Below are 24,652 nucleotides of genomic sequence, written 5' to 3' on the forward strand. Positions count from 1 at the left end.
GCTATCTTTGTCTGGCGTCCTGGTTGCCTAGCAACCAGCGGGACCGTCTGACCTCGTGGTCAGAAGGTGCAGTGTCCCGATTGCTTACCAACAACCAGGACCCGACCATGAGACAAGCCGCAGAGGTGGCTTGTGACACACCGGTACAAGATGTTGGCGTTATCAATTGAAGTGCTAATTTCACTAATAAAGGAAAATAATTTTGATTTGTGATATAGTAAGTAATATGAGGACTCTTTAAACTATCAGTGTTCACTGAATGAAAACATCATTATGGGGAGCCTTTCATTCATTTGTATATAAAGCAATGAAAATGTGTTTGATTGAATTATCACATAGGGGTATATTTATTATTACCAGTTATTTATATAGCGCACACAAATTCTGCAGCGCTTTACAGAGAATATTTGGTCATTCACATCAGTCCCTGCCCCAGTGGCGCTTACGATCTATATTCCCTATCACATGTACACGCACACACATTCATGCTAGGGTTAATTTTGTTGGGAGCCAATTAACCTACCAGTATATTTTTGGATTGTGGGAGGAAACCGGCGTACCCGGAGGAAACCCACGCAAGTACGGGGAGAATATACAAACTCCCCACAGTTAGGGCCATGGTGGGAATCGAACCCATGACCTCAGTGCTGTGAGGCAGTAATGCTAACCATTACACCATCCGTACTGCCCGTATATTCAATTGAAGTCGGATCCATTCCGACATTCATTTGTCGGAATGGATCCGACCTGGGCTAATCAATGCAATCTCAATTCGAATTTAAAAAAAGTCGAATTGAGAGGTGGGAGCTGAGACCGGGGGAGAGAAGTGCTACAGCAGCGGCTATAGCAGCGTAGCCGGATGATATGTCACAGCCGCTGCTCACGGCAGCTTCCACTCGACAGCTTTCGACTTCAATTTTATATACCTAATAATATCTTAATATGAGGTTTCTTATAATGGTAATAAGGCAATTTAACAGCCATTACACTTTCTCTCCATGATATGATTAAATTAAAATGTACAACAGTAATGTTGATTCCATTAAAGAAAATGATAAAGTTTGATCATTCAGATTTTGAAATATTATCTCAAAATGTAGTTTTATATTAAAGTTTACCATGCTCATTACCCACTTGGTGATTCCATTACTTTGCTCTGTGCCCATGTTACACAAATTGTCATACTCATAGCATATTTATCCTGGAGGTACAGCTACAGAAATTTAGAAAATATCTAGAGTTAATTCTGGAAGCTGAATGTATCAATTTTGTGTACACACACATAGTAACATGTTTCATAAATGGTGATTAATTTACCAACTCTGAAAGCGTAGGCGGGTTATCAAGGATAACTTAAAAAAAGATAGCACTTAAGCTATATTGATAGTATTTTATATGTGGTTTAATGTTGGCTGTTGCTTTATGATCAAGGCCGAGTTATGCCCTCAGGGGGCCCAGGGCATTCAAGACAGGGCCCTCCCCACCTTATGTGGTTAATGTCTATTATTAGAATAAGTGGAGCTCCAGTCCACTAAATATTTTAACAAAAGCATACTTAGTGAGGTGTCCCTTTATGGCATTGGTTCTCAAACTGTGAGCCGTGGCACCCTGGGGTGCCTCCGGACACTTGCAAGGGTACCTTGGATTGGTGGTCCAGGACCAATTCCAAATAATTTGTTGACAACGTAATAGGCAAAGCCAGTGCTTGTGGCTGTCAATCACAAAATATGTGGACAAACAAAAGCAAATTTTGTCCCTCACCACATAACTGAACCTAACTATGGCAGATAAACACAATTTACTTAATGTAATATATTTTTTTACATTTCTCAATAAGAAACTTTTGGCCTAGGGGTGCCGTGTAAAAAAAAATTCTGTTACTCTAGGGCGTCGTGATTCAAAAAAGTTTGGGAACCACTGCTTTATTGGAAAGTTATTCATTATGGATATGTAAATAGAGTATCTTCATACTGTGTCAGGTTTAATTAGCTGCGTGATAAAAAGTGCCTGTAGTCTCAGACTGTTACTCCCGGAGCTATTCAATTAGAAGCTGTTTTCTTTGATCTGTAAATACGCAGCTAACACTTGTTAATCCATTGATATCCAGATAAGTGCCCATAACTATAGGTTTTTGCGTTTATGGCACCTGCGATAAGGGCTTTTAGCCCTACTTACTGCGGATTTCTGTTCAAGCTTCCCTAAAGCAATTGAGTAGCCCCGGCCACCGCAATAAGCACATCATAATTTGCGCAACTAATTTAATCTATCCCATAGACAGAACTGATGATATTTGCTTATTGAAATTGGTCAAATGTATTTCCTTTGCTTAAATTGTTGTATTAACCGCCTCTTATAATCACCAGAAAGTGTTACCTGAGTACTTTGTATAGATTTTCATAAAAGAATTACAAAACGTTTACAAGAGCTTTGTAGTAATCACCAAAGAATGCACGATCTTAAAGAGCTAGGTATGACATATTGTGAAAGTCTGAGTGTGCTGAATTCAGCTTTCACTCACAAGCAGTTTTACTTTGTCAAGTGGATTATCTTGAATTTTAAAATGAAAACAATCCAGTTATGTTACATTCCTTACAGTGTGGTCTTGTATTTGTGTTAAGCTGCACTTTACTGACAGTGGTGCTACAAAGTTTATAAACCAATGAGAATTGTCAGACTTTTTTGCAAAAATGTGACCATGACCACTTAACTGGCTAATATTGCTAGGTACATCTATTTAAAACATATCCAGCACCATTTTATTAAAAATTAAAAATAAAATAAAAATAAACTTTTTTTTAAAAACATTGAGTTAAACATCGAAGACTGGTATAGTGGACTATTGATGATCAGTCCATCTTAACATCACAGCTTTACATTTCCCAGCGGCTGCTCCTCCCTGCAGCTGCGGGTTAGGGGGTGCAGCCAGGCTGCCTGATCAGCAGTGATGCATGTCAGGCACTGGGGTAGTGAACAAGGAAGCAGAGGAGTCTGGAGGTCCCTCCTGAGATTGGTGGATATGTGACCATGTCAGGGAAACCCCAGCCTGGCGTGGTCACATCTGATGTGACCACGCCAGGCAAGTAGTTAAATGTGTTCAGTGGCTCTCAATAATTTTTCAACTGGGCTATCCCTTGGTAACTTATTTGCGTTGTTTGTACCCCCATCTTTTGCAGTTCAGTACATTTGTAATGAAAATAGTTGCTATTAAATATAATATTTAGGTGTAACTATGCATTAAAGTAATAAATGTTCTAGAAACAAGATTTAAAAAATAAATAAATTACACCATAAAATTAATCATACATATTACAATTTGTGAAAAAAATTAAACTGACAATAAAACTATAGACACACATGTTTTATTTTACAGACTTTAATTTAGTTGTCAGGGTCTTACTGCGAACCATGGGCTAGAGATTCCTAGGACACTGCTTTCGCTATGTCTATTTATCACCCAGATGCCCTGCTCCACCCCGCTATTACATGCAAAAGTACCTCTGAACGTCACAGCGAGGAACCCTGGAGGGTACTTGCAGCCCAGGTTGAGAGTTACTGATCTACATCATAAAAATGGATAAAAGGAACCCAATACATGAAATAGCAAACAAAAGCATTTCATATTTCTTTCATTTCTTGATAGAAATGATGCAGTATTAACTTTAAAAGTCTCGTGAACCTTTAGGATTAAGTTACTGGTGTGACCCGCTTCAGCAGCAATGACTTTGCCAGTAATTGTTGATCAGGTCCCCACTTTAGCTTGGAGGAATGTTGGCTCATTCATCCTTACACCACAGCTCTATCCCATGGATGGGGGTGGGCTGTCCTACATGAACTATGTCAAGCACTGCTGCTGGATTAAAGTCTAGAGCAGTGATTTTCAACCTTTTTTTACTCGCGGCACACCAAACAATATTTTAAAATTGCCAAGGCACACCATCCGTTCCCCACAGAAAAAAAACAAAAAACACACATTGGGCCTCACAGTAATAAAAAATCCACACATACATTGGCCTACACAGAAAAAACAATCACATTGCTCTCCACATAAATCATGTTGCTCCCCTCATAAATCAATCATATTTCTCCCCATTTAAACCCTATTGCTCCCCACATGAATTATTCACATTGATCCCCCCATAAATCCTACTGCTCCCCACAGGAGAAATAACATAACAAATAGCCCCTACCGGTCCTCCTCCCTGTTCCTCAGTGGCGGGGATTATTCATAGTGGAGTGCTGTGAATACTGAGCAGCGGGCGGTCGGGCAGGTGTGGATGTGGGTGAGCAAGGAAAGCTGTGGACGCAGGTGGGAACTGGAAGATGTGTATGCAGGCGGATGGGCTGGCTGGGTGGTGAGACGCGGTGGCTGTGACCTATGATATCACACCGTCGCGTCATCAAGGCATAGGTCACGGCCGGAGCACGACTGATCCTCTAAGAAGAGCCTGGGCCAACAGTTCACTCTGAAGGTGCAGGAAGCTGCTCTGGCTCCGCGGCACACATTGCAACTGGTCGCGGCACACTAGTGTGCCACGGCACACTGGTTGAAAAAGCCTGGTCTAGAGGTTCATGTTCTCTTTCTTACAAATTTAATATTGATTCATGAATAAATAAATTAATGTGTTAGATAAAAATCTGTATAATAGCACATGATAACACCAATGACAGGTAGATTTAAGCATTAAAAATATTATTAAATTGCTATTTTATTTCTTTGCCACGCATGTTTTATCTGCAAAAATACAAGTCATGGTGATTTATGAAAACTAGTCTCGTTTTTAGGCAACTTGTTTTAGGGATGCAGATAAATTCAGTTTAGGACAAATTTAGAGGCTACATTCTTTAGGAATTTAGTACTAATTGTATGGTGTCCTTCATCCATTTTATGGATTGTTATAAAAACCAATCTTCAAGAGAATTTAAAGTTAAACAATTTCGTTGATTAAGCTGTGATTGGGTAAACTTCATGCTAGACATTGTGTTACGCTGTCATTCTGCACAGTTTATGAACATAAATATGGAGTTATCTGCCAACCTTGCTTGGCCTCTGAAATGTTTGCGGTTGTTTCTGAACCTGTCATGTCTGCGTTTCTCTCAGCATGATGCTGCACACATTTCTTTCCACTAGTCCATATACCAAGAAATTGTATTTTGATAGGATTATTACACCTCAGTGAAGCTGAAAGGAAATCTTTGTAAAGACCTAAGGGGATTATGGGAAGTGAGGACAAATAACATCAGTCAGTATAATAGACTCATCAGATGCACCTAAAAATGTATCCCTTAATGTATGCATTAAAAAAATACCAAGCAATAAGGCTTTAACCTTAAAATCCATGCCTTTTTGTTACCTAACGGTTTATAGCCTCACCAAACACCAAAGGCCTGTAATTTGCTAAATATGTATTTATATACGTATGTGTAGGAGTATGTGTGTGTGAATGAATGAATATATATATATATATATCCCAAAAGAAAGGCGGCACTCAGACTTTGTAAATCACACCAGGTTCTTTAGTGAAAACACTGCAAAGTTACAACATCAACGTTTCGGGGCGTGTAGCCCCTTCATCAGGATAACCCCACACTGCAAATAAACGAACATTTATAGGTGCACTCACCCCTCATTGCTGTCCCCCACTGGCTGCCGCCGTCATCGTGTCCCAGGCCCAGCGTCCGTCCCCACGAGCAGAGCACTTCCGCCGGAAGTGACGTAGCGGGTCCCGGTCACGTTGCCGCGGCAACCTAAGAAGCCATAACATACCATACATATGAGCGCTCCGATCTGTCACAGCCCGTATCTGCTTCACTAAAGCTACGCCGGATAGCATGACTGTTCTCTCTTATATACATAAAGTGCTGAATGCAAATGGTGATTATTGGTAAACAACTAACCATGCTGGCCGGGAAACCCCGTCGCCCGCAGTGTCAAATCCTTATAAGTGACATCCTCCTTTGTATATAAATACTGTGTTAACAGTGCCCATGTGCAAAATGGTATGCAAAAACGTGTAAAAAATGTACATGCTTATCTCTCGTGTCCACATATACACTGCAATAAAAGACTACCTAAAGTGCATAAAATTGGTTAAAAAAGTTAATAAAACATTCATTATACAAAACATCATGTCATGCAACCACATCTAGCGCAGACTCCAATGGAGCCCTAAACGGGTCTTGCTCGAGATCGTGCTCTCTGTTAATAATCCAACATAACACCTTTTAAAGTGCATAATTAAGTGTACATATAGAAAAACATCTGCAATAATTTATACAACAGAACACATGTAAACTCCACACCATTGTAAGCAGCAACTCTTTCATGACCAACACTTAGTGTGCTACTGTATCATCAGAATACAAGCAACTAAGTATTTATATCTGGACATCATTATATTGTACTAATACTGGCATTATGAGTCCCACTAACCAGTAATGCTGCACTGATATAAATGTGCAACTAAACACATATGCATTAACTAAGTTTCATGTGACTGATACAGGACCAAAGTGCTCCCCAGAAGTGTCTGCATCAATCAGACTATGATGTCCAGATATAAATACTTAGTTGCTTGTATTCTGATGATACAGTAGCACACTTTGTTATGTGCACTTATTGTCACGATCCGGGTATCTGGACGCCATTTCTTACCCATCAGATGCCTCCTAAGGCTGGCTCAGCGCTCCAGGACCGGATCCCATCTGTTATCCTAATGTTCACATTCCTGCATCCTCTCCTGTCTCTCTGAGACGCTGTCACAGTAACGCCTTATTACATCTGGCATGGCGTCTCCCGCGGCCTCCGCCGCCGTCCCTGAGCTTCTGCATGCAGAGTGTCAGAGTGGCGATTACGTCAGCCGCGGCCTCCGCTGTGTCCGCGTGGTTGGATGTGCACTTGTCAGCCTGGCGTCTCCTGTCTCCAGTGGCCGGCGCCGCCATTACTGTTTTCATTACCACATGGATTACAAACCAAACTTCCCTCCAAGTGTCTGCATGGGCGCAGCCATCTTGGATTCTGTCAGCTGATCATTTCCTCCAATCTGTTGTCAGTATTGTTAATCTGCATAATTGCCTAGCCAATCCCTTCCTTGCTGCAGGTATAAATACACTGTGTCTGAGCAAGGAAGGCGTCAGTGCTTTGGTTGTCAAACCTAGTTCCTGTTTGTCTCTCTCCTGTGATTGTCTTCCAGGTTCCAGCTCCTGTCTCAAGACTTCCACCATAGAGACCCGCACCAGCATTCCACCTGCGGTGTAGCCTGACTCTCCAATCCATTGTGGATTCATCTGTTTCCAGCTACAACATTACCTGCTTCCAGCTCAGCTTCCAGCAGAGTACAGCTTCCCTTAAAGGGCCGGTGTCCTTTCTACACTTTACCACTCTCCACCGGTATTATTATTTCTCCGCTCTCAAGTTCTACATTTCAGTTCATATTTCATCGCTCCCAAGTTCATTTATTATTTAACTGGTTCCAGCCAGTATCCACTCCGTGCTAACAACAGTCTGGTTCCAGCCAGTATCCACAGCAGCTGTTTTATCTTCAGCAACCCAGCTTTTCCTGGAACACCAGCTGGCACAATCCTGGGTTATCTCCATTGCTACAGTCGGGCCTGGTAAGGACTTTCCATCTAGAAGATCATAAGAACTATCTCACACTACCAGTGCCCTGTGGCTCCTGCCATCCTGTAGTACCCAGGAACTGTATTTATTCTTTGCTGACTTTTACGTTTTCTTTTACTGCTGCTGTGTTGCGGAGTTGTCATAATAAACATCATTGACTTTTATCCAAGTTGTCGTGGTCACGCCTTCGGGCAGTTATTATTCATGTTACTTACATGTCCAGGGGTCTGATACAACCTCCCAGGTTCCGGTACATCTCAGCCCCTACAACTGAGGCTGCCTCCCGTCAGCTCAGGCCCTCAGTTGTGACACTTATTTACACATAACCAGTCCATATCCACCGCGGCTTGACGTGCCTGTAAGTTCCTGTGCCCCCGTGACAGCCGTTGGGCCGAGCGGCATGTATACGGAAGGTTGCCATGGGAACCAGGACGTCCAATGACGCGATGCCGGAACATGTGACCGGAGTCTGCACACTACGTCACCGCACTCACGAGCAGGGCAGGAAGTTCAGAACTGTCCCTGATAATGCTGCTGCACCTCCCGTTCGCGGGATTTCCTCACCCCCTTCAGCTATAAAGGTAAGCACACTGTTTTACCACTTACTTCTGTTTTGTTCACCTTGACAAAGGGGTGTTAGCACCCCGAAACGTTGGATCTGTTTTTTATCACCATGGAATAAATACCACTTGTTTGGAATACCGATGAGTTTTTTTCCCTGAGTGCCGCTGCATGCTAGGAGTCGCTGTATGTACTACAGATTCCAGAGGGAACCGGGGCCGCGTGTATCGTGAAGGGTGAGTGCCAATCCGCTGCTGCATATTTGTTGGACTTTGAGGTTTACACCACATTGACCGTCTGGGATGAGGCACCCCCACCTGTATTGCTAAACATTGATTTTATTGAAAATATAGCAATATTACAGTGTGACCCTTTGAGGAAAGGAGAAGACTGAGGAGTCATTCACAGCACAAGCACTTTGCACTTTTTTCTTGCACTTTTTCATCAGAACATTGTTTGCACTAAAGCATTAAGCACTTTTTTGGAGTCTGTTATGCACTGAATTGCTAGATATTGCACTAAATACCTTGCACGGCAACTTTAAAGCTCCCTGTACCTATTTGGAAGATAAGTGACCTAAGACATGGCACATGAACAAATCCCGGGCTATGGAGGTTTGCCGACCAACCTCACGGACACGTACAGCTTCACTGATGCAGACGCAGACAGGCTGAGATTCACTGAGGATTTAACTGAGGCGGATGACCAGTTAGGTATGGAGGACATCTTTCACCAATTAATAAAACTAAAGAGACGGGAACTGGACTTTTTAATGCATGGCATTTCTTTGTCCAACTATCACAGGGACAAAATGATCCCGCGAGGCTTTCGTATTCGTAATGTGCCCACTATAGGCCGGTTCAACACTGAGTTCTGTAGCCGCTGGATAGGCATTTTAAATAAATGCAGTATGGACCTGATGTTACTTGTTGTGGAGGAGGCGGGCCGTGAGCTCAAAGTCACTCGTGAGAAGATACATCTATTAGAGACTGCGCACAAAGACACGCTAAGCCTGGACTCCAGTCAGAGCTTGATTCAGCGCCTGCAGACACAAATGAACAAATACAAATGCGACCTTATAAAATTCAAGCGGGGGAAACAACTGACCGTTAAAGATGACTATGAGACCAACAAAGTCTGTCGATGGCTTGCTGGAGGGGAACCCGGCAATCACAGACCTTACAACTATAGGTCCAGGCACAGCTGGCGTAAGCGCCGTGAAGATCGCAATACTGACCCGGCGACTTCTAACAGTGACAGCGAGTTCGCCATGGGCGACTCAGAGGGACCATCAGCATCACCTAGTGTCCCTTTAGGGACCTCTCCAGCCACTCCGGCAGGCACAAGAGGACGCCCACCCGCAGGGGCAAACAAAACACAAGGCTCCAAAAATGCATCAACAAAAAAGAAAGCCTAATATATAATTCTATCTGCCCGCCAACTTAGTGAATTGGAAATGAGGGTACTAAGCAATGGTTTGTCGTTTGTGCCAACTAACAAATTTGACGGCCTAGGTTGGCAAGTTGAACTTCACAAGTTTGCACGCAAACTTCGTTTGCAAGAATTTTTTCAGCATCACCCTCTGCCCGCCAGCCCGGACCCCCACCAAAGTTATATCAGCTCTACCCACAAGTCTCAATTCGACCTTGTCTCCACAAATGCCTCAATTAAGTCTTTTATTCGACTTGTAGACGATTCAGTTTCCAGATATACATCAGCTTCAACGAGGATGCACTATAACCTATCCAAGTCGGAACACAGAGCACTAAAACAACTGGCATCATATAGGGACATAATAATCCGCCCCGCTGATAAAGGGGGCGGAATTGTTATTATGAACTTATCAGATTATAAAGCTGAGGTCTACAGACAACTCTCGGATCATCAAGTTTACCAAGAGCTACCCCAGGATCCCACCATGGAATACAAGCAGGAGATTGATAATATTCTAGATCTAGCGGAAACTGCTGGAAAAATTTCCAAGAAATTATGCTCGGTACTTAAACAAGAGGTCCCAGTGGTACCAGTTTTGTTTATAGTGCCCAAAATACATAAAGATGTGAACAAGCCCCCGGGAAGGCCAATCATTTCCGCGCACAAGTCACTTTATCAGCCAATTTCGACCTTTTTAGACAGTATACTACAGCCGCTTATCTGCCAACAACCCAGATGTATCAAGGACACCATCATGTTCCTTAATCAGCTCATGTTACTACCGGATATTCCCACGGGCACCTTGATCTGCACTATTGACATCTGCAGTTTATATACCAGCATCCCACAGATGGCGGGCCTTAAATCCATGAGGGAATTTTTAATTCGTGTGGGCATGGAATCAGTGGATGTGAACCTGTTTCTTAAACTGTTGGAGCTAACCCTCACAAGAAATTATTTTTTATTTGACGGTAAATTTTACCGCCAAACGAGTGGTTGTGCGATGGGTAGCAATGTGTCGCCGTCCTTCGCCAATACCTTCATGCTGCAGGAAGAACAAGTCATGTTTTTTGATGATTTTAATACATCACAGCACATTTTTTACTATTCAAGGTATATAGACGATATATTTATTTTATGGACTGGCGGCCAGGAGAAATTTGAAGCACTCATCACCCACATCAACAGCAGGGACTCCCCTATCAAGGTGACTGCGGCTTGTGACTTGGTTTCCTTGCACTATTTAGATGTAATGGTGTCTATTAACAACAATAAAATATCAACGGAGATATTTTATAAACCGACGGATAAGAACACATTGTTAAAACATAATAGTCATCATCCTGGGGCATTGAAGAAAGGCTTGCCCAAATCACAATTCATCAGGGCAGCAAGGATCACTAGTGATCCCACAAAGTTAGATGATGCCCTGACATCAGTAAAAGAACGGTTTATAGAAAGGGGATACGATCATAAAGCACTACACGACAGTCAATGTGAAGTAAGACGTATGCACAGGAGGGATCTATTATGCCAAAAGACCAAAAAAGATGCACAAGTCCTACCATTTGTCACAAAGTACAACACTGCCAGTCCAGTAGTGCCTAGGGCCTTACGGGCATTGTGGCCTATTATTACAACTGACAAAACACTACCGGCATTGCATAAAAACAAACCCATGGTATGCCACACTAGGGGCAAAAGCATCAAGGACTGGGTTGTCCATTCGGATATTACAGGCTTTGACAATCCATCACCGACCACGTTTCTCTCCAGGCCCCCAGGATGCTATAAATGCTTGGGATGCGAAACATGCAGATCCTTGGTCCCAGGGGCCACGTTTAAATCATGTTGCACAGGCAGATCATATAATATTAGGCACATACTTACCTGCACCAGCACTTTTATAGTGTACTTAATCACCTGTCCCTGTGGACTACAATATGTGGGCAAGACCATCCGTAATGCACGTGATCGTCTTGCACTACACAGATCTGCAGTCAAGATTGCATTGTCAGGCAAACCCTCGGAGCAACCGGTAGCTCGACACTATGCCGACCTCGGACACTCTTTAAGTGATTTAAAATTCCAGATCATCGATCAGTGTCCAAAGAGACTGAGGGGCGGAGACAGGGCCGGGGATCTGTTGAAACTAGAGGCGAGATGGATTTACAATCTGGCAACCATCAAGCCCAATGGACTTAATGACAAAATGCCGTGGAATGTATTTTGATATGTCAGTTTAAGAACCAGTGATATAGTACTCTATTGTAATAATATTATGTTACACACTGCCCACACCGGGATCCAGGACTAAGGAACCCCATGATGTATAGTCTGATTGATGCAGACACTTCTGGGGAGCACTTTGGTCCTGTATCAGTCACATGAAACTTAGTTAATGCATATGTGTTTAGTTGCACATTTATATCAGTGCAGCATTACTGGTTAGTGGGACTCATAATGCCAGTATTAGTACAATATAATGATGTCCAGATATAAATACTTAGTTGCTTGTATTCTGATGATACAGTAGCACACTTTGTTATGTGCACTTATTTACACATAACCAGTCCATATCCACCGCGGCTTGACGTGCCTGTAAAGTTCCTGTGCCCCCGTGACAGCCGTTGGGCCGAGCGGCATGTACACGGAAGGTTGCCATGGGAACCAGGACGTCCAATGACGCGATGCCAGAACATGTGACCGGAGTCTGCACACTACGTCACCGCACTCACGAGCAGGGCAGGAAGTTCAGAACTGTCCCTGATAATGCTGCTGCACCTCCCGTTCGCGGGATTTCCTCACCCCCTTCAGCTATAAAGGTAAGCACACTGTTTTACCACTCACTTCTGTTTTATTCACCTTGACAAAGGGGTGTTAGCACCCCGAAACGTTGGATCTGTTTTTTTATCACCATGGAATAAATACCACTTGTTTGGAATACCCATGAGTTTTTTTCCCTGAGTGCCGCTGCATGCTAGGAGTCGCTGTGTGTGTGTGTATATATATATGTATATATATATATATATATATATATATATATATATATATAGATAGATAGATATATAGATATATATAGATATATATAGATATAGAGAGAGAGAGAGAGAGCCAGGTCCATAAATATTGGGACATCAACACAATTCTCATATTTTGGGCTCTATACACCACCACAATGGTTTTGAAATGAAACAAACAAGATATGCTTTAACTGCAGACTTTCCGCTTTAATTTGAGGGTATTTACATCCAAATCAGGTGAACAGTGTAGGAATTACAATGGTTTCTATATGTGTCTTCCACTTTTTAAGGGACCAAAAGTAATGGGACAATCGACTCAAAAGCTATTTCATGGACATGGAAGGCTATACCCTCGTTATTTCATCATCATTTAAGCAGATAAAAGTTCTGGAGTAGATTCCAGGTGTGACATTTGCATTTGGAATCTGTTGCTGTCGACTCTCAATATGAGATCCAAAGAGCTGCCACTATACGTGAAGCAAGCCATCATTAGACTTAAAAATCAAAACAAACCCATCAGAGAGTTAGCAAAAACATTAGGTGTGGCCAAATCAACTGTTTAGAACTTTCTTAAAAAGAAAACTTAGCAAAACCAAAAGACTCGGAAGACCACGGAAAACAACTGTGGTGGATGACAAAAGAATTATTTCCCTGGTGAAGAAAAACCACTTCACAACAGTTGCCCAGATCAAGAACACTCTCCAGGAGTAGGTGTATATGTGTCAAAGTCAACAATCAAGAGAAGACTTCACAAGAGTGAATATAGAGGGTTTACCACAAGATTACCATTGGTGAGCCACAAAAACAGGAAGTCCAGATTAGAGTTTGCCAAACAACATCTAAAAAAGCCTTTACAGTTCTGGAACAACATCCTATGGACAGATGAGACAAAGATCAACTTGTACCAGAGTAATGGGAAGAGAAGAGTTTGGAGAAGGAAAGGAACTGCTCATGATCCAAAACATACCACCTCATCAGTGAAGCATGGTGGTGGCAGTGTCATGGCGTGGGCATGTATGGCTGCCAATGGAACTGGTTCCCTTGTATTTATTGATAATGTGACTGCTGACAAAGGCAGAATGAATTCTGAAGTGTTTCGGGCAATATTATCTGCTCATATTCTGTCAAATGCTTCAGAACTCATTGGACGGCGCTTCACAGTGCAGATGGACAATAACCCAAAGCATACTGCGAAAGCAACCAAAGACATTTTTAAGGCAAATAAGTGGAATGTTATGCAATGGCCAAGTCAATCACCTGACCTGAATCCGATTGAGCATGCATTTCACTTGATGAAGAGAAAACTGATGGAAAATGCCCCAAGAACAAGCAGGAACTGAAGACATTTGCAGTAGAGGCCTGGCAGAGCATCACCAGGGATGAAACCAAGCGTCTGGTGATGTCTATGCCTTCCAGACATCAGGCTGTAATTGACTGCAAAGGATTTGCAACAAAGTATTAAAAAAGTGAAAGTTTGATTTAGGATTGTTTAGTTTGTCCCATTACTTTTGGTCCCTTAAAAAGTTGGAGGCACATATAGAAACCGTTGTAATTCCTACACCGTTCACCTGATTTGGATGTAAATACCCTCAAATTAAAGCGGAAAGTCTGCAGCTAAAGCACATCTTGTTTGTTTCATTTCAAAACCATTGTGGTGGTGTATAGAGCCCAAAATATGAGAATTGTGTCGATGTACCAATATTTATGGACCTGACTGTGTGTGCTTTAGGGTGCTCCTTACAGTCTGTCCCAATTGAGCAGAATAGAAAAAAAAATCAATTAATTCAGTAATACCTGGTATTATAAAGACTTTTAGTACACTATGATATTCATAGGCTGGCTCTAAAGGCATATGACTGCCTGTTATTTGCTTGGGATGGATATTCAAGGCATTTTTAATGTCCCTTTCTTCTTGTGTGTGTGTGTGTGTGTGTGTGTGTGTCTCTCTCTCTCTCACACACACACACACACACACACACACACACACACACACACACACACACACACACACACACACACACTCTGTTTTCATAATGTTTCTGTTACTGGTTGCATGTAGTTTTTAAAATAACACTATATTGCATGAGCCTTAACCATATGCACAGGTTGTTTGTTTCACCATCACCTTACTAAAAGGCTTACCCATCAGCTGGTATTAAATAATTTATAGTGCAGTGTGCCAAATATTTATTTATTTATTTATTTTTAATCACATTGCTGAATAACCCTTCTAGATATTTGCTTTTTGTTTGTAGTGAGTTTGAGTTTTCATTATGACTCTCAATATTGTAATGCCAAATGAGTAATATTCCTATGTACTTTCTTTCCTCTCAGGAGGATTCCGACCGGGCCAGGTATTCTCACCGGTCCAGTCAGCGTCCCTTTCTGGTTTGTTCTTGACCACGTTTTTCTTTTTTCTTTTTATATATAATGATCTTCTCCTGCCACTCATTACTTTTCTTTCAAATTTTCTCTTCCAAGGAGTCTTCAAGTTTGGCAGATAGTAGATTCCATAGAACTAGAGTTAGTGTATTTGTATTAATATTTCCAATTGTAACCTAATTTGTATTATGAATGGGAAAGAGAAATTTGTATTGAAAACCTTCTATGGCATCAGCGATTTAGTTTAATGGACACTATTTAGCAACCAAGGTCTCATCAATCTTATTTCTCTCCCTATTGCAAAGGATACTTAGGGGTACCTGTCTGCTACATCTGAAAAGCGTCACCTTTACCATAGAGATGGATAATGATAGACTAGAATGTAAACACAGTTTTTCTGCCACAGACTTTAACCATTATAAAACCTTGAAATACTTCATATAGTAAATCAGTTGTTAAGATCGTTAATTTCCAGACACTTTATGGAGCACTTCATATCCACTTAATAATGGGAAGTACTAAAACCTCCAACTCGCCACCTCGAACTCCAATCTCAAACCTCTAAAGGACTAGTTGATTTTGCATGACGCCATTGATATTTCAAATCCGGGTACTTTATCAGCTGTGCCAGCAAACTAGCATGTGACACTGTGTCTAATGGTGCAACGGTTTCTTGCCCTTGGTATCGCTAGTCCTATTGCTGAACGATTATTACCCAGCTATCTCACAATACCTGAAAACCACTAGAGCATTTGACTTTCGATGCTGTGATGAAAAGCTAGTTATGTCTAGATCGTCACATGCAACTTTATCTTTAATCAGTACTCCCAAAATTGAATGACCAAGCCAGACTTTTTAAAATGTATTCCAGTGTGGTTTTCACAAACCATTTAGTGTATTTCTGAAAATGTGTGATTACCCACAGTGTGTAATAAAACGCACTTAGGTGAATCCTGTTATTTTCTTAGAATTCACAAAAGCAACTGACACTGTTATGTTTTATATTCTCCTTAATAGCCTCAAAATTAGTTGAATTGTACTATAAGCCCTGAACGTTTCTTGTCTGACGGATTCTGATATGTAGCATTATATTTCTCTTATCACCAAAATGTAACCTTTGAGCTACTCCAAGGCTCTGTACTCATACCTCCACTATTCTTTTTAGAATTGCACTAGATTTCCTATTATTTAGTCACGGGTAACTAGTTGCTTACCAGCAATCATGCATTGTGCAGAAAGCTGTTCTATGTTTCAAGATCTGCACAGGAGTGTTTTATTGCAGCATTGCATCACCATTATTAGGTTAGTGCAGAGCCACAATTTAATTATGTTGCATGACCTTTTAAAGGGTTAATTTGCGATGATCACCTATAATTGAATTAGTTATACATTGCTAGGTCATGTGATTCAGGACAGCAAGCGCTACTTTGACCTATGCAGTAATCTTTTAGAGATGAATGTTCTATGAATAATCGTGTAAAGTAGCATAAAATCCAATTAGCCCCGATGCCGTTTCGGATGATAGAAACGGCTGGTTATCGTGATTAATGACCGATGGTCATTATCGTGGTATCCTATTACAGGCTATTTACATTGCGCAAAAACGGACCTGCGATAGTGCAAAAACACATGGGATCAGAGATAAATCCTATCCCATGTGTTATCGTGGCTCCGGCTGCCCGCTGATAGCGAATTGTGCTTCAGGTGCCTGATTCAATGACCTTGAATATGGGTATTTGGCTGTCCCCCTAGGTCTTACAAATTATTTGATGATAAATTGTATTGCTGTTATTTTATTTGCAGATGACCTACTAGTCTATTCACAGGTATTCCCCAGCTAAAATGCAGAAAAAATTCTATATGGTGGAAAATGGGATAGGAAGAGACAAACATTTCCTCTACACAGACAGATCTGTTTTTACATTATTGCAAATCTGAAAAAGCAATTTAAACCAAAATCCAAAGATACATATTCAGTCAACTCTCAATTTAACCAGTGTTGAGGGGAGGATTTGACTTGACATGTGTACCTCATGGTTTAGTGAATACGTTGATAGCAAATTATGAGCTCAAATTAGATGCACTCTGTGTAAAAATGACTTTCTTAACCCTGCTGCTACAGAAACACATCAGTCAGTAGATTCGGTGTCTAGATGATAGACAGTATCTAGTTAGTCAGTCAATAGACCGCATATGTTAGACAGACATTAGGTCGGCAGGGTCAAAAGGTCAACATGAAAAAAGGTAGTACTAAAGGTCGACAGGGTCAAAAGGTAGACATGAAAATGATCGACATAAAAAAGGTAAACAGGTTTTAAAAAATTTTTACATGGTTTTTAGACTTTTTCATGCCTTCTCTATCCATGTCGGTATAGAGTTGGTTATAAACCTTGTGGCGAGCGCAGCGCGGGGATGCATTTCTATAAGTGGGGATCCCAGATGACAAAGCTTTACACACAAACCCCAAAAATGCCTTTTTGACTCTGTGGACCTTTTTAACCTGTCGAACTTTTGATTGTCTAACACAGGCATTCCCAACCTTGGTCCTCAAGGCACACTAACAGTGCAGGTTTTAGTAATATCCATGCTTCAGCAAAGATGGTTAAATTAAAATAACGGAGTTACTAATTAAGACAGATGTATTCAAACATGGATATCACTAAAACCAGGACAGTGAGTGTGCCTTGAGGACTGAGGTTGGGAATGCCTGGTCTAACATGTGGTGTCTATCTATTGACTGTCTAACTCAGGGATGGGGTACCTACGGCCCTCCAGCTGTTGTTGAGCTACACATCCCAGCATGCCCTGCAACAGTTTTAGCATGGCCAAATAGCAAAACTGTAGCAAGGCATGCTGGTATGTGTAGTTCAACAACAGCTGGAGGGCCAAAGGTTCCCCACCCCTGGTCTAACTAGACACTGTCTATCTGTTATACCACACCCGTAGATTCTAGTACCTAAAAGTGACTGGGATTTATGCTTGAGCTCCAAAAACAGAACAAGCTAAAACTAAAATATTTAATGTTTAAACAAAGCCAAATGTTGTGTGTAAATCAATGGTTCTCAAACTCCTTCCTCAGGACCCTAAACAGGTCATGTTTTCCAGGTCACCCAGAGATGCACATGTGACTGTAGTCATCACTCACTGACACATTTTAAAAGATCCATAAGTGGATCTAATTATTTAACTTGTGATTCTGTGAGGAGACCTGGAAACATGAGATGTTTGGGGTCCTGAGAACAGAATTTTAAACCTACGGTGTAAATAAATCTGTTGCTTTGTCCTGCAATGTCACAATCCACCTTTGTGGAATCTTGTAAATGTAAGTAGCGATCATCTTAAGCTAGCTTTACATTCACCTTTCTTGTTTAGCTTTCATCTACCTGGGTATTTTAAAATATCAGCTATAACGTCCTTCATTTTCTCTAACGTCCTAGTGGATGCTGGGGACTCCGTAAGGACCATGGGGAATAGACGGGCTCCGCAGACGACATGGGCATTTTAAGAAAGAATTTAGATTCTGGTGTGCTCTGGCTCCTCCCTCTATGTCCCTCCTCCAGACCTCAGTTAGAATCTGTGCCCGGACGAGCTGGGTGCTGTTCAGTGAGCTCTCCTGAGCTTGCTGTGAGAGTATTTTGTTAGGTTTTTTATTTTCAGGGAGCTCTGCTGGCAACAGACTCCCTGCATCGTGGGACAGAGGGGAGAGAAGCAGCCCTACTCTCTGAAGCTAGGTCCTGCTTCTTAGGCTACTGGACACCATTAGCTCCAGAGGGATCGTACACAGGATCTCACCCTCGTCGTCCGATCTCAGAGCCGCGCCGCCGCCCCCCTCGCAGAGCCGGAAGACAGAAGCCGGGTGAGTATGAGAAGCAAGAAGACTTAGAAATCGGCGGCAGAAGACTTCGTTCTTCACTGAGGTAATGCACAGCTCCCACACACCTCACATACTCCGGTCACTGTAAGGGCGCAGGGGGAGGGGCGCCCTGGGCAGCATATGGACCTCTTTTGGCAAAAGTACACATATATACAGTTGGGCACTGTATATATGTATGAGCCCCCGCCAAGAAAATGTATATTTAAGCGGGACAGAAGCCCACCATCAAGGGGGCGGGGCTTCTTCCTCAGCACTCACCTGCGCCATTTTTTCTCCACAGCTCCGCTGAGAGGAAGCTCCCCAGGCTCTCCCCTGCAGATACACGGTAGAAGAGGGTAAAAAGAGAGGGGGGGGGGCACATAATTAGGCGCAAAAATCTATATAAACAGCAGCTACTGGGTTAACATTAAGTTACTGTGTTATTCCTGGGTTTATAGCGCTGGGGTGTGTGCTGGCATACTCTCTCTCTGTCTCTCCAAAGGGCCTTGTGGGGGAATTGTCTGCAGATGAGCATTCCCTGAGTGTGTGGTGTGTCGGTACGTGTGTGTCGACATGTCTGAAGTAAAAGGCTCCCCTAAGGAGGAGATGGAGCAAATGTGTGTGTGAGTGGTGTCTCCGTCGACAACGCCGACACCTGTTTGGATATGTGAAATTAAGTGCTAAGGTAAATTTATTGCACAAAAGATTAGAGAACAGACAGGGAATCTACCCATGTCTGTCCCTATGTCGCAGAGACCTTCAGAGTCTCTCAATGCTCACTATCCAAAATAATAGACACTGATATCGACACGGAGTCTGACTCCAGTGTCGACTACGATAATGCAAAGTTACAGCCAAAATGGCAGGAAAGTATTCAATATATGATTATTGTAATAAAAAATGTTTTGCATATCACTGATGACTCATCTGTCCCTGACACAAGGGTACACATGTTTAAGGGGAAGAAAGCTGAGGTAAATTTCCCTCCTCTCATGAAGAAAAAGAGCGGGAATCTCCAGACAAGAGACTGCAGTTTCCCACAAAGAATTCTCAGGGAGTATCCTTTCCCTACTAGGGCCAGGATACGATGGGAATCTTCCCCTAGAGTGTCACGTTTGCCCAAAAGGTAGCGCTGACTTAACAGCTATCCTCAGGGATCCTGCAGATAGCATGCAGTAAAAGTACTTTGAAGTCCATATACACACATTCTGGTACTCTACTCAGACCGGCGATTGTGTCGGCATGGGTTTATAGCGCTGTAGCAGCGTGGACAGATACCTTAACAGCAGAGATTGAGGCCCTAGTATGTGTGTGTATATATATATATATATATATATATATATATATAGATATATATATAAAAGATGCTGTCTTATATCAACGCTATGTCGATTTCTGCTTGACGTGTCCTGTGGAACATGCAATGGACAGGTGATGCCGACTTAAGAGGCATATGGATGGTTTACCTTACAAGGCTGAGGATTGTGTGGAGAAGGGATCTCGGACCTGGTCTCCACAGCTATAGCTGGTAATTCTGATCTTTTGCCTTATATTCCAGCACAGCCTAGGAAAGCACGACATTATCAAATGCAGTCCTTTCGATCACAAAGAAACAAGAAAGTCCGAGAGTGCGTCCTTTCTTGCCAGAGGCAGGGGCAGAGGAAAGAAGCTGCACAACACAGCTAGTTCCCAGGAACAGAAGTCCTCCCCGGCCTCTACAAAATCCACCGCATGTTGCTGGGGCTCCACAGGCAGAGCTAGGCCCGGTGGGGGCACGTCTTCGAAATTTCAGCCACAAGTGGGTTCACTCCCTGTTGGATCCCTGGGCAATAGATATTGTGTCTCAGGGATACAAGCTGGACTTCGAGGAGATGCCCCCTCACCGACGGCCCTGCCGGCTTCCCCCCACGAGAGGGAAATAGTGTTAACTGCAATTCACAAATTGTATCTTCAACAGGTGGTGGTCAAGGTTCCCCTCCTTCAACAAGGAGGGGGTTATTATTCGACCATGTTGTAGTCCCGAAACCGGACGGTTCGGTCAGACCCATATTGAATTTAAAATCCCTGAACATATACCTGAAAAGGTTCAAGTTCAAGATGGAATCGCTGAGAGCGGTCGTCGCAAGCCTGGAAGGGGGGGATTTTATGGTGTCTCTGGACATAAAGGATGCATACCTTCATGTCCCCATTTATCCACCTCATCAGGCGTACCTCAGATTTGTGGTACAGGATTGTCATTACCAATTTCAGACGTTGCCGTTTGGTCTCTCCACGGCACCAAGAATATTTACCAAGGTAATGGCGGAAATGATGGTACTCCTGCGGAAGCAAGGGGTCGCAATTATCCCATACTTGGACGATCTCCTCATAAAAGCGGGATCAAGAGAGCAGTTGCTGATCAGCGTAGCACTTTCTCTGGAAGTGTAACGACAACACGGCTGGATTCTAAATATTCCAAAGTCGCAGTTGGTTCCTACGGCTCGTCTGCCTTTCCTAGGCATGATTCTAGACACAGACCAGAAAAGGGTTTATCTCCCGATAGAGAGAGCTCAGGAGCTCATGACACTGGTCAGGAACCTATTAAAACCAAAACAGGTGTCAGTGCATCACTGCACTCGAGTCCTGGGAAGGATGGTGGCATCATACGAGGCCATTCCCTTCGGCAGGTTCCATGCGAGGACCTTTCAATGGGACTTACTGGACAAGTGGTCCGGATCACATCTTCAGATGCATCGGTTAATCACCCTATCCCCCAGGGCCAGGGTGTCTCTCCTGTGGTGGCTGCAGAGTGCTCACCTTCTCAAGGGCCGCAGATTCGGCATTCAGGACTGGGTCCTGGTGACCACGGATGCAAGCCTCCGAGGGTGGGGAGCAGTCACACAGGGAAGAAATTTCCAAGGTCTGTGGTCAAGTCAGGAGACTTGCCTTCACATCAACATCCTGGAACTAAGGGCCGTATACAACGCCCTACGTCAAGCGGAGACCCTGCTTCGCGACCAACCGGTTCTGATTCAGTCAGACACCATCACCGCAGTGGCTCATGTAAACCGACAAGGCGGCACAAAGAGCAGGGTAGCAATGGCGGAAGCTACCAGGATTCTTCGCTGGGCGGAGAATCATGTAAGCGCACTGTCAGCAGTGTTCATTCCGGAAGTGGACAACTGGGAAGCAGACTTCCTCAGCAGACACGACCTCCACCCGGGAGAGTGGGGACTTCATCAGGATGTCTTCGGACAGACTGCAAGTCGGTGGGTACTGCCACAGGTGGACATGATGGCATCCCGCCTCAACAAAAAACTACAGAGGTATTGCGCCAGGTCAAGAGACCCTCAGGTGATAGCTGTAGACTCCCTGGTGACACCGTGGGTGTTCCGGTCGGTCTATGTATTTCCTCCTCTTCCTCTCATACCCAAGGTGCTGAGAATAAAAAGAAAAAGAGGAGTGAGAACGATACTCATTGTTCCAGATTGGCCACGAAGGACTTGGTATCCAGATCTGCAAGAAATGCTCACAGAGGACCCGTGGCCTCTTCCTCTAAGACAGGACTTGTTGCAACAGGGGCCCTGTCTGTTCCAAGACTTACCGTGGCTGCGTTTGACGGCATGGCGGTTGAACGCCGGATCCTAGCGGAGAAAGGCATTCCGGAGGAGGTCATTCCTACGCTGATAAAGGCTAGGAAGGACGTGACCGCTCAACATTATCACCGTATATGGCGAAAATATGTTGCTTGGTGTGAGGCCAGGAATGCCCCTACGGAGGAATTCCAGCTGGGCCGTTTCCTTCACTTCCTACAGTCCGGAGTGAATTTGGGCCTAAAATTGGGGTCCATTAAGGTCCAGATTTCGGCCCTATCCATTTTCTTTCAAAAGGAGTTGACTTCTCTACCTGAAGTTCAGACGTTTGTAAAGGGAGTGCTGCATATTTAGCCCCCTTTTGTGCCTCCAGTGGCACCTTGGGATCTTAACGTGGTATTGAGTTTCCTGAAATCCCACTGGTTTGAACCACTCAAAACGGTGGAGTGGAAATATCTCACGTGGAAGGTGGTCATGCTATTAGCCTTGGCTTCGGCTAGGCGGCGGCTTTGTCACATAAAAGCCCCTATCTGGTTTTCCATGCGGATAGAGCAGAATTGCGGACCCGTCCACAATTTCTGCCAAAAGTGGTTTCATCCTTTCAAATAAACCAACCTATTGTGGTGCCTGTGGCTACTACGGACTTGGAGGATTCCGAGTTGCTTGATGTAGTCAGGGCTTTGAAGGTTTATGTAGCCAGAACGGCTAGGGTCCGGAAAACAGAGTCTTTGTTTATCCTGTTTGCTTCCAACAAGCTTGGTGCTCCTGCTTCAAAGCAGACTATTGCTCGCTGGATCTGTAACACGATTCAGCAGGCTCATTCGGCGGCTGGGTTGCCGCTGCCAAAATCAGTTAAGGCCCATTCCACTAGGAAGGTGGGCTCTTCTTGGGCGGCTGCCCGAGGGGTCTCGGCATTACAACTTTGCCGAGCGGCTATTTGGTCAGGTTCAAACACTTTTGCAAAGTTCTACAAGTTTGATACCCTGGCCGAGGAGGACCTTGTGTTTGCTCAATCGGTGCTGCAGAGTCATCCGCACTCTCCCGCCCATTTGGGAGCTTTGGTATAATCCCCATGGTCCTTACGGAGTCCCCAGCATCCACTAGGACGTTTGAGAAAAAAAGATTTTACTTACCGGTAAATCTATTTCTCGTAGTCCGTAAGGATGCTGGGCGCCCGTCCCAAGTGCGGACTTCTTCTGCAATGCTTGTCTATAGTTATTGCTTAAATAAGGGTTATGTTATGGTTGCATCAGGGTTGACCTGTTGCTCTGTTGTTGTTCATACTGTTGACTGGGTATGTTTATCTCAAGTTATACGGTGTGATTGGTGTGGCTGGTATGAATCTTGCCCTGGATTACCAAAATCCTTTCCTTGTACTGTCAGCTCTTCCGGGCACAGTTTCTCTAACTGAGGTCTGGAGGAGGGACATAGAGGGAGGAGCCAGAGCACACCAGAATCTAAATTCTTTCTTAAAGTGCCCATGTCTCCATGGTCCTTACGGAGTCCCCAGCATCCACTACGGACTACGAGAAATAGATTTACCGGTAAGTAAAATCTTATTTTTTCTGCTAGAATTCCTTAAATACAACAAGGTAGATACTTAACCATTGTCCTCTTACCTTGCTGCTATATTTGGGAGAAAACGTGTCTTTAAATTCTAGTCATGTGCTTTGGTAGTAATTACTATTGCTAAAGCTTGTCACTCACCTAATACTTTTCCGACCAACCATTTAGTTGGTGCGAAAATCTGGTAATGTATGGGAGCATATGCCAATCAACCATTTGCGTATATACACCATAAAATGGTAATTTAGAAACATTAGCTGGATCAAATGCATGTAACAACTTGTCTGAATGATAATTTCTCTGACGTCCTAGTGGATGCTGGGAACTCCGTAAGGACCATAGGGAATAGACGGGCTCCGCAGGAGACTGGGCACTCTAAAGAAAAGATTAGGTACTATCTGGTGTGCACTGGCTCCTCCCTCTATGCCCCTCCTCCAGACCTCAGTTAGAATCTGTGCCTGGCCAGAGCTGGGTGCTCCTAGTGGGCTCTCCTGAGCTTACTAGTAAAGAAAGTATTTATTAGATTTTTTTATTTTCAGTGAGCTTCTGCTGGCAACAGACTCACTGCTACGTGGGACTAAGGGGAGAGAAGCAAACCTACCTGCTTGCAGCTAGCTTGTGCTTCTTAGGCTACTGGACACCA

General features: G+C 43.4%; 1 protein-coding gene across 13 annotated transcripts in view; it reads left to right on the top strand.

The window, feature by feature from the left end:
• The window catches only part of LRRFIP2 (LRR binding FLII interacting protein 2), a 276,779-nt gene that overhangs the window by 113,896 nt on the left and 138,231 nt on the right, over positions 1–24,652 (top strand). For 7 of the 13 annotated variants that reach the window (XM_063922583.1, XM_063922587.1, XM_063922586.1 and 4 more), the window contains exon 5: positions 14,971–15,024. The exons of the other annotated variants lie outside the window; for them this stretch is intronic. In XM_063922583.1, coding sequence (XP_063778653.1) covers positions 14,971–15,024 — 54 coding nt within the window. The remainder of the gene's footprint in view (positions 1–14,970; positions 15,025–24,652) is intronic. 13 annotated transcript variants of the gene reach the window in all.

This window comes from Pseudophryne corroboree, chromosome 5 (assembly GCF_028390025.1).
Source record: "Pseudophryne corroboree isolate aPseCor3 chromosome 5, aPseCor3.hap2, whole genome shotgun sequence".
NCBI classification, from domain to species: Eukaryota; Metazoa; Chordata; class Amphibia; order Anura; family Myobatrachidae; genus Pseudophryne; species Pseudophryne corroboree.